Raw genomic sequence first — 11,355 nt, 5'->3', positions numbered from 1 at the left:
TTGGAATCTTCGAAATTCGACTGTTGTGGCTTCATGTTTTAGAGATTTTGAAAATGCATTTCAACTAAGATCGCTTCATCAGATATGAAATCTTGATTCTTTCATTTGTCTCTAGGCAAACAAGCAAATATTCCAAAAATATCATACTTCAAATTAAATCTCATTTGTAGTCTTGTTCCACACACACACACACACACACACACACACACACATAGTGATTCTTATTGCAGGTTATTTTAAATTTTCTTATTTTATTGAAATCTTCTTAACAGAAACAGATCTGCGACCTGTAACAGGCAACGCAACACCACAGAAGAATGTGTCAATACTCAATCGGCATTCAGTACAAATATATAAACTCCTTGCACATTTTCTCTTCATATTCCAAACAGATACAGGAACACTGCAGCAGTCACAAAACATACTGAAACTAAACAAGAACAAACACTGAATGAAAGACTGAAAATGAAACAGATGCAGAAATTAACAAAAGAAGCTGATTGATTAAACTTACTGAGATCAAAGACAAAAGAGAGACAAAAGGCTTCTTTAAATAGAAATTGAACAAAAACTATATTTTCTGATACTTCAGTTTTCACAGTATAAAGTCATGTGTTTCATGTATTTAAGCAGCAAACTGTGTTGACCTGTTCTTAAACCAAAAGTTTAGTATCAGGTTTAATCTGACTGAAACAGATGACTCAAACTCATCCATAAAAATAATTATATTTATGTTGCACTTTGGAGGAATACCGAGAAAATACCAAACCTGGATGGAAAATGTGCCATATCGTCACCTTTTCCAGAAATTTCTAATATTAATTATTCTGCAAAAATACATTTTGGGTCCATCTTCATACATACAATTTGATAAAAGAGTTTGAACTCTGGAAAACATTGGATGCACTTCCAATAAATGTCATGCTTGAAAAAGAAAACTGGATTTGGATGCTCTTCTAAAAAAAGTGTCCATGTCCAAGGTTGTAATTCTGACTCTGAATTTCAAACTCTTCCAACTGCAACATTGTTACACCAGCTCCATATTTAATCTGGTGGAAATAACTTGCACACAAGACAAATCCAAACCAAGAAAAAACACAAGAATAGCAATGTCAATAAAACATAATCTGTATTATTCTGCAAGTATAAAAATAGAAGTATATCTTGCATAAACAGATATGGTGTACCTTTACTGCATGGACTACACTGAGTCACATGTAAAGTTAGCCTTTGGCTAACTGGTTTTGGCTAATTACTGACAAATGGTCTCAATATCTGAATGCACTCTGTATTACATGTGAAAGAATCAACACTGCCAGTCAGAAAGGAGGGAGAAGTTGCTCATGTTAACAGTTTGGCTTGCAAACAAAAGTTCAGTTCAGTATGGGGGTCAAATCAGAAAGGTCAAAGTTCACAGTATGTGTGGTTACTGCAGTGGTTGAGGTCTCTGATGTTGTCCTGAGGAAGATGTGGAAATACAAACAAAAAAATCACACAAACCGTCAAGAACTGGAGCGATATAATAGCAAAACAAAATGTGTGAGACAGGAAAAGAAAGTGAATTGAAAAAATAAGATAGACGTATACATCTTCGAAGCAACATTATGCAACTGTTACCTTTAACAACAGCTTCAAAACCCTTTGGATGCTACACTGACTGATAACAGGGAAAACGGGGCCCCTGTGACCCCCACAGTGCACCCTGAACGCCTCTTCTTGCGCAATGTAACTTTGGTTGCCAGGACATCATCTTGGACTTTGAGAAACTGGGATGGAGTTTTTCTGACGTTTTAAGTTGCAGCACTTAGTTAGCATTTTTTTTTTCAAATCATAAGTAATGTAATCATTGCAGCAGTCCCTAACCCAAAAACTACCTCTTCTTGCCTAATGTTGCTTTAAATATATATGTCTAAAGAAACAAAGACAGGAAACTCTAAAGACAGAGTGCGTTAAAAAAGAAAAAAGGAAGAGTACAATGAAAAAGAAAGGAGGATAATAAAGCATAAAGCATAAAAAACAGAGAGAGGCTGATCCTCCAGGTCCACATCGACTTGCCAGAAAACGTCCAGTTTCTACATCTGGTGCTTAACAAGAAACAATCAGTGCTGCCACCGAAGATACCAGAGACGCACAGATCGGACCTGAAGATCGAAGGCTCACTGCACGCTCCGAACTTTGATCCCAAACTTATTGTCCTCCTGTCAAACGGTCGAAGTCCGAGCTCCACAGATCAGTCTTAGGACCAAGAAATACTGAGCTCCAGTAACTCTTGGCATGTTCTCCAGGTGGAGGAAGATGTTCACACAGCGAAATCTCCATATCCAGTGGGACAGAAGGCGGCACTGCGGAGTGTATCGAGGCAGTTGACGAGGATCAGCGTGCCGGTTAGGTGCTTCCACTTCTTGGTGATGGGGTTTCTCATCTTATCCAGACCAACGTGGAGCTCCTGGATCACATCTCGGTAGCTGTCCCCCACGTGGGCCGCCCATGTCAGAAGGAAGTCGTAGGCTGGCTTCCACATGGACTGAAGTGTTGTGATCCAGGTGAAAGAGAGAGAAGAGGAGGGACAGACAGGGATACTTTTTATACTCTGGTATTTATATATTTATATGCAGACATTTCCCCTGTTTCATATACACACTCACCTCATTGTCCAGTAGACCGTTCTTGTCACGGTGCGGAGCCTCGTAAGCCTCCATCTGCTGTCTGGACACTCGAGCAAGTTTCTCAGCCAGTTCCCTCCACCGGAACGCCACCTCCACCGCCGTGGTCAGCAGGACGAAATCCAGAACCAGTTTGGCAACCAGACCCTGGCAGTCCATCTTCAGCAACGCCTGATGGGGTAAAGACATGCAGTGACACCTGTGAGTACGTTTGTCTTCCTTATGGAGAACAAAAATCTGTGAAATGATGGTTTTCTTTTATACAAAGGCAGAAAAAATAACCAACAAAAAAATATCAGCGTTAGAAAGGCTTAAATAAAAGTAACTGCTCATAGATCCTTTGAGTGTTCTTTAGACATCTTGGAAGATATTAAATACAGAATGTAGGATCTTTTCTGAGACTGACTTGATCTGTAAGAACCCTAACTATAATAACCCTAACCCTAATAAACCTAACCCAAGTAACCCTAACAACCCTAACCATAACAACCCTAACCCTAATAACCCTAACCCTAATAACCCTAACCCTAGTAACCCTAACCCTAGCCCTAATACCAAGAAAGATATTAATGTATTTGCTTACACATCATAATCAGTATAAGAACCATGTGGACTCAGGACGATCTTCCTAAATTTAGCTCCAACCCTCCTAATTTGGACTTCCCTTTTCTAATCCCTTTTTCTGGTCCAATGTTTTCCAACCTTTTGTCTCAAATCCCCTTAAAACCTCAAAATATCTACATATCACAGGTTTACAATAAGAGCGGATAAGGATTAGAGACGTCTAAATTTGTGTAGAAAATGGTTAATTTTTTTCTGGTTCTCTACAACCTTGTCAATCATCACATGATCCTTCAAATGTATCTGTTATCGTCTATAGTCCTGTTTGTCTTTAAAGTGGCCACGGGGCTGTACAGCAGACATAGAAGCTGAAAACAGTGCTCCTAAAGGAAAAAATAGCCTTCTTTATGGGCCCTGCTGTAAGTAGTCATGACCCTCAGGCTCCTGCTGTGAGTCGTTCCTGCTCAGATAACCCGGCTAAATGAGGGTAAGAAAATACTTAGCATTAATAAAAGCAGCTGACTGGAAAATTCACTGCAGGCAAGTTGTTGTTTTTTTTCTTCCTCAAAAGAAACACAATTTCATCAAGACCGAAAAATGCAGTGTGTGCATGCGTCTATCCAGAGATAAGAGGTTGGTTCAAAAAAGCAGGAATCTCTGCTGCTGCAGGCGCCTTACATCTTTAAACACACACACACACGCACGCACACACACACACACACACACACACACACACACACTTCAAAGTGATGCACTGTCCTGTGGTGATACCTTTCAGGCGCTTTGCAGGGGAGGTTTTTCTTTGCTGCCAACCCCAGAAAGCAGCAGAAAGCGGACACAGTCTGGGAAATATGTTTTGCAGCTAAGCAAGCTCTAATATGGGTGTATCAAAAATGTTGAAGGATTTTACTTGACGAAATTTCAAACTAAACTCAAAATGATGCATAGAACGCAAGATATTGCATATAAATAACAAGCAAGAGGCAGGCATTAAGTGCCCTATGATTCCTCAGATATCAACAGACGCTAACACCACCCTCCTTGACTTAAAAAAAGAAGATATTCATATAACAGCAGTGTGTATTGTTTTGTGGGAACAATCAGTTTTGAGGAGAGAGCTCATGATTTTTTAGAGCAGCCTTCCTTGAAATTGATTTCTGAAGTTGTGACGAAATGATTAACACAAAAGGAAAAGCACTTCATATAGGCCGCCACAGGAATGATTTCTTAAACCAGGAAGTCAGTTAGCATGTTAGCGCCCTGGGGTCTCTCCTCTCAAACTCAATGAGGATTTAGAATGGGTTGGTGGTTCGATGCCTGAAATAAGGTTTGTGGCTAACAAAAGCTGAAGAGATGTTCACGCTTCGTTGTACGACATAAAATACGTTGGTAAATCCCCCCACTTGTGAATTTTGACATTTTTACATGTCATTAAAAAACAATAACTAATAAGTGGCTAAATGAGACTACAGTGGTTGTCTGGGATATTAAATGTCATCAAGCCAGACACAAACAGGAACTCTCTCACTAGTCATGTTTTCAAGCGCTCTTGTAGATTGTAGATTAGGTTAATAAACAATTTATAAGGCTACGGTTTTGCTAGCTTGTCAAAACTGCTGGTTAGCTTGTCAGAGAGTATCGGAGAGCGTCTGAAGCTAACGGTAGTGACGTAGAAGTCATGAAACTGCGATGCAGTTTGCGATAGCACAACGTAAGCTTTTTAAAAGTAGGGTTCATTAGTGAAGATTATGCTGATGAACAAAACGTGTAAGCATCAAAAATGTGTTTGCCACAGAGTTTATTTTCTGCCATGATCTGAAATCCAATGCAAAAAGCCCATAGGTGAATTCTGATTAGACCCCCTGGCAATGCTGACTTCTGGGTTGACCTACAAAAGTACATCATTTTGTTTGCTCTCTATTCAGAAGATTAAAATCATTAACAACATTAATAGGTGATATACTATTATTAAGGTTGCAAAATATGGGTGCAGCTCCACAGTGATTTAATGAACTACTGAGGTAGCAAAGTGCAGGTACAATAAAAAGTGACATTAACAGTTAACCATAAAGTTCAAAATGATTAACTCTGATTAGAATCGTAGTTTAAGGAAATGTGTTTAGGTGACTTGTAAAACTGTGATTGTTGCTAATGCAAACTTTTCCTGCTGCTGCTGCTTCACATTAGAAGTGTTTAATTGTTTGTTTTTATTAAAAGCAGCCTCAGGAAATGCAGTGTATCACCAGGGTTAGAAGTGTCACTAATCATTAAACACACATTCATTTTCTGCAGCTTTGATTCTTGCAACCTCTTACTACATCATGCCGTTGGGTGGAAAGATGACTTTCTTTATTAAAACAACTCACTCACAACAGTTGCTTTCCTTTCATTTTACTTAAAAGGCTCTTCCTGTTACCATCAGTAACAACCACCATGGAATCTGAAGTGATTCTAACTTTAATCAACTTTTAAATGGATCCTTAATAAGCAGAAAAAAATTGCTCGACACACGAACTACTTAATTGTGTCCTGCTATATAAAATAATTAACTTTGTCACTGTTCTTGTCATTCCAACCCAACAGTTCATTAATGGCTTTCTAAGATCAGATCAGAGGTCAGTGTTGTGTTCAGTGTTGCATGAAGCTCTTCAGCATGGATTTATCTTAATGGCCTTCACATGGACGAAACAGCAGCATCACACGATGTGATTCATCTCGTCTGACTACTGAGTACTCACATCCACGAGGAAACAGAAAACTGAATGTATTTCAGGTTCTGTGCTTTTATGGAAATCATATCAAAGACTTCCCAGATGCACTCTGAGGAAGTAATGTTGAAAACATTTTCTATTTCGTACGAGGAAGTCTTCAACTTTGGAGCCTGCGCTCAATTTAATGGAGCTCAGTTAGTGTGTACTGATTCAGCCTCCCTGTCAGTCAGCTGCAGCTTCAAAGCAACACACACACACACACACACACACACACACACACACACACACAGTTTGGTGTGTGTGAGTCTCCAGCCACCGAAACGATCTCATCTGAATCAAGAAGTCAAATTCCATAAGGATTTCTCACTCACTCACATTAAAATTCATATTTTGTCTCAATAACAAACTGTAACACTGAAACGATGACACACCAGTTTATATTTGTATATATATAAAATATAACATTTTCTTCTTCCCTCTGATGATGCACATTCTGTTTTTGGATACCAATTTTAAGCAATTTTCTTTATTTTTAGGAGATATTAGTGAAACAAATGATGTGTTTTTGTATGTAAAATGAGGATTCAGTATAATTTACGCGTTTAGATCATGAAGTATTTTACATTATGGTACTTTTACTGGACTAAAATACTTTTTTCATGCATGTTGGCTCCTTTCTAAGCTGCAAATTCTGCACATCATTGAGTCGATTTGCAGAAGCATGTTTAAGCTTTTACTCTGTTTTAAAAGACAAGACAGGAAGAACCTTATAATCCCAAGGTCATGTACTATGAATTTATTAGAATAATCCATTTTTACACCCAATTTGACTTTTTCTCCCATCTTTTATCTTATCTCTTTTATTGTCTCTATTAGGGGCTGCAGCTCTGTAATGAAGTGAAATAACCTTGATAACCTACAATGTGCAGGTTACTCTTTACAAAGCAAACTGAGATGATGAATGATTTGGTTTTGAAACAGACACCGTACGCCTCCTCTTCTCCGTCTGCCTCTATCTCCCTCCACCACCTGGCCAACAAGCACTTTGGCCTTCGCCTGTGACGTCCTCCGTCTGCTGATTCAGGCTCCACACAGGTCTCGGTCTAAATATAGACCTGGTCCGAGCACACATACGTCAGGGTTCAACACCGCTGTCTGTATGTGAGCATGATGAGTTCAAGTGCAAATCAGGAGCTTCCCTCTACGTGCAGGAAAAATGTGCTGTTTAAAGCCGGAAGGGATTAAAGCAGGAGACACAACAGGAAGGAGTTTGTGCTTCAAAATAAAGGTCAGGAGGTGAGGAGAATTATTTACCGTATAAGGTGCAGTGTGTAATGCCCGGCCTCATGCTGCAGACTAATGGGGGGGCAGTATTTCACCTCCTTCCACCCTATTCTTCCACCTCAAATAAAACTCAATCAACCTTCTACATATCTTATGCTCGAACCAGATGGTGGTCAAAGGACACTTCCAGCTGGAGACATTTACATGTTCTTTTCAGTCCCTCAGTCGTTTACTCGATGATGTCATTTTAACTTTATTCGTAACAGTTGGTTTTTTTTTAAATTGCCTATTCAGAAATTCTGGATAATTCTTTTTTAATTATGTGTGTTGGTGTTAGTCCCTGTAGTTGCCAGTTCATTGCAGTGAGGGCATTTCTTGAAGCTTGAGCTTTCTTTATAAAACAAGCTGCTGTGACCTCTAGGATATATATAGATTTCCCAGATGTATTGATAATATGAGGGTTTCTTGAGAGCAGAATTGCTCGTCATCCAAACACTGATTTCGTTTTTGAAACCATATCACAGCATGGATTTGTCTCTGTTGTTCCAAATGTCTTGGTGGATTGATGTCATATTCTGCAGGGTTTTTTGATCATTTTTTATCAATTCTTGCTAATAAAAAATACCTTTTTCAGCACCAATTAACAACAAATGATATCAACCAAAAAATTGCTGCAGCAATTTATGGGACATAGAGCATATAAATCCACTTCAAAAATAATAATGTTTTGACTTAACCATAACCTGAATAGATTTAATTAATGAATTAAGTCATTTTTTTCTTGAAGATTTTTTTTAATGCCACACTTCTATGTGGCATTTATTGTTGACCTGCAATCTCCCTCTAAATATCCACTGCCCACAATCGCAAATATACCAAATACTAAAGGTTTGGTCGATTGCTATAGGGTTAATGTAAGTAAAGCCCACATTTAAAAAATGATGACTTCTATAAATCATGTTGTGCTCTCCATTAAATGCCACAATGAATCCACCACATCATGTTTCCTTCATCTCCGTCTCTGCTTCCAGTATGGTTTTGGTCAATATTTCCACGTTATTAACTAACAACAGGATTCTGCTCTAAAATTAGAAAGCAGTCTGCTCCGTGAGAGACCAAAGTGTCTGAAAAATATGAGATAGCTGCGACCTGCAGGAAGCCCCGAAGCAGACGGACAGACGGAGCTGACAGCTGACCGGGCGGCTGTCAGCTAAATGAGCTTCACTTCCACGAGCTTCAACAGGAAGGAGGGAGAGGTGGAGGGGAGAGGTGGAGAAGGGCAGGTAGGAATGAGAAAGAGGAAGAGGAATGAGGAGAATAAAAAAGAGGGAAGAGAGAAAAAACATTGAGAAGGACAGATGATAAACAAAATGGCAGAAGCAAGAAAGAAAGACACGTGATGTAACGGAAAAATCTAATTATCAGTTTATGTCCTACAACAAAACGCGAACAGCTCTTCGCCTAACCTCATACCTTATTTCAGGTTTCTAACCGCCAACCCATTCAAAATCCCCCAGGGTGCTAACATGCTAACTTACTTCCTGGTTTAAGATTCCCTGGTGCCCGACAAACCTGCAGCAGCAGTCAGAGGGCTGTAACACAAAGTCCAACAAGTTCTCCAACAGAAACTACCACAAATTACGGCACGCTGGCAAGTATGGCGGCGTGCATTTCACGGCACATATTAACATAATCGCGGCGCGGTCCTGGTACAACGACCCGTTCTAAACAAACGTACGGCCCGCGGTTGTTAAAAAAGGAGACTGCAGTTTCTGAGGATTTATGTTGTAAAACCACTGAACTTAGGTTTAGGGGAAAAAACTTCTGGTAAGGCGTTATAAAAGATAGTTTAAACAGTAAATAAATGTACATAAATGCCGGAAATAAGGTAATTACAAGGGTCACGTGACTGCCGCAATTTACGTAAAAAACGTAAGTTACGTTCAAAAACGTGATTCATGTAACTTAAGTTAAAAATGGTTAACTTTTGTTCTCACACAGGACACGAACCCCACTCTCCCGGGTGAAAGTCAGTGGCTTGTTTGACCCATCCACTAACCCAACCTCCAACCGAATGAGGGAATCCGCCGTTTTAAACTTCGCTTGGCTGTCAATCGCTAGTACGTCAGCAAGATGGCCGCATTACAGCAGATGGTGAAATTTGAGATAAAGCTTGTTTTTCGCTGCCTGTACACACAACCTATATTGACGTTTAGACAGGAGGACAGTTTGTTAGCGAGGTATGTTGAGTATAAAGCCAGAGTCTTCTGTATCATGAAGGTGGCTCTCTCCTAACTGCTAGATCACCATTGTTACAGTGGTCCTCCCTCTGCTCTTTATAATCAGGTTAAATATTCATCACTTCATTAACATGCTGATTTTATGCGCTGTCACAGGGGCTGTACGCTTATAAAGAAGTCTTATTCTGTGAGCTTGTTACTGTTCACTTTTACGACTGAAGACCTTGGTTTAAATGCGAGCCTACAAGCAGGGGATTGATTACGTCCCCTGCAGGAGTGCTTCACCCCGCCTCTCTGCACGGATCTATTATTGAACAACACTCTCCTGGCCTTTCAGACACTCTCCTCCACGGACACAAGCACAAGAGACGGCTCTCTCATTTGTCCTCTGCCTTCGTAACTTGAGCTGCCGCGTTAAAAAGATCTGCCGGGCGGTGTCGGATGCCCCTGAGGCATCCAGGGCCGTCCTGATCAATGCCTGCTCACATTTCACATGAGAACACCTGTCGACTGGTGTGATGAGCTGTTCTAAACTCTAAAGACTAACTGAACAGTTTTTGTGCTGCACGATTTCATTTTCATTTGAAATATCTCTCTGCTTCACCAAAACTGAATTTTCCACTTGTGCAGAAACCAGAATTTAGATTAGGATTCCCCATAAGACCAATTCTCTCTTTAAACTGGGTAGAGTTGGATCATCCATAGCTGACAACTGAGCCCAACATTGTGATTTAAAAGCCCCAGTCCACAACAACACTGGGGCACAGGTTTACAGCGGCATTCATTATGTGCTTCTGATTCAACAAAAGCTGTGTTTCTGCTATATTCTAAGGGAATTTGAAGCAAAATTTTGAAATGTTGAATTAAAGAAAATGCAAATTAAGGACATTTCCCCATCTGGTTTCGAACAAATAAACAAAGCTGCATAAACGTACTATGATCAGAAGATGGCAGTGTATCTTTTGCTGTAGGTTAATCTGTTAGTAAACAGAAGAAAAGAAATAGAGATTGTGAAAGAGAGAGACAACAAAAAAAGGGGTTGCTGATCGGACAACTTTGGCCTCGCACAAAAAAAAAGGAGAGAAGTCTTTAGGAATTGGATTCAATTGGGCAACTTATAATTGTTCTTTCATGTAAGAGGAAACAGCTGATCAGTCATATGAGTTTAATGTTTGCTATGTCAGAACTGTGTGTCCATCTCCTGTTTAGTGCATTAACTATTTTTCGAAAAAGAGAAAAAACACCTCAAAGTGAGAGTAAAAACGTTGATGGGCATTCTCAGACATTTTATCGAATTTTGGTTTTTCCATAAAACTTTTCTCATGCAAATCTTTAAAATGTGCAGAGAAATTAATTGATGGAAACACGACTACAGGTGCATGGATTGATTTTGTGTGTGCAACTGAAGCTGGACAATCGTGCTGTCACTCTTTCCCGAAATCAAGTTTTAACAAATCAGCAGAAAAAATAACTAATTCAAACTCGAATGAAAGAATGATCTTATTTCTGGCGAAAGAATGTCACAATTGATGACAGAACGTCTGTAGCAGGTTTTTGTGCATATGATCAGTTATGACTTGTACACAGCAACATGCCTACCCTTATATAGTGTTTCAGGGGAATTATCTGTGCTAATAAACAATTAAGGTCAAGTGGGATTCATCATTTAGCACACCTGAGTAAGAACAGATTTGCAAGGTTGAGATTGTAAAATATAGGAGATATTTAGGAAAACGTTGCTGCATGAGGCCTAATGTGTACTGGATCAATGAAAAACCTACTTTAGGAAGAGAGCTTTGTGGATAAAAGGATAAACTGTACTGTGATAGCAGCAACTTAATCAAAAGGGGACACACACTGGACGGCAGGTCCCTGCTGGTGAAACTTTTTTTCCTC

At 39.6% G+C, this 11,355-nt stretch overlaps 1 protein-coding gene across 1 annotated transcript in view; it reads right to left on the bottom strand.

The window, feature by feature from the left end:
• Positions 1–1,894: 1,894 nt before the first annotated feature.
• Positions 1,895–11,355, bottom strand: part of LOC131963114 (SH3 domain-binding protein 4-A-like) — a 29,353-nt gene continuing 19,892 nt past the window's right edge. The window contains exons 4-5 of the mRNA XM_059328253.1: positions 2,646–2,834; positions 1,895–2,524 (exon numbers count right to left, since the gene is read on the bottom strand). Of these exons, the coding sequence (XP_059184236.1) occupies positions 2,300–2,524; positions 2,646–2,834 (414 nt within the window). The 3' untranslated portion in view covers positions 1,895–2,299. The remainder of the gene's footprint in view (positions 2,525–2,645; positions 2,835–11,355) is intronic.

The sequence above is a fragment of the Centropristis striata genome, chromosome 24, assembly GCF_030273125.1.
Source record: "Centropristis striata isolate RG_2023a ecotype Rhode Island chromosome 24, C.striata_1.0, whole genome shotgun sequence".
NCBI classification, from domain to species: Eukaryota; Metazoa; Chordata; class Actinopteri; order Perciformes; family Serranidae; genus Centropristis; species Centropristis striata.
Note: the sequence above shows the minus strand (reverse complement) of the source record. Positions and strands in the feature narration are given on the sequence as shown.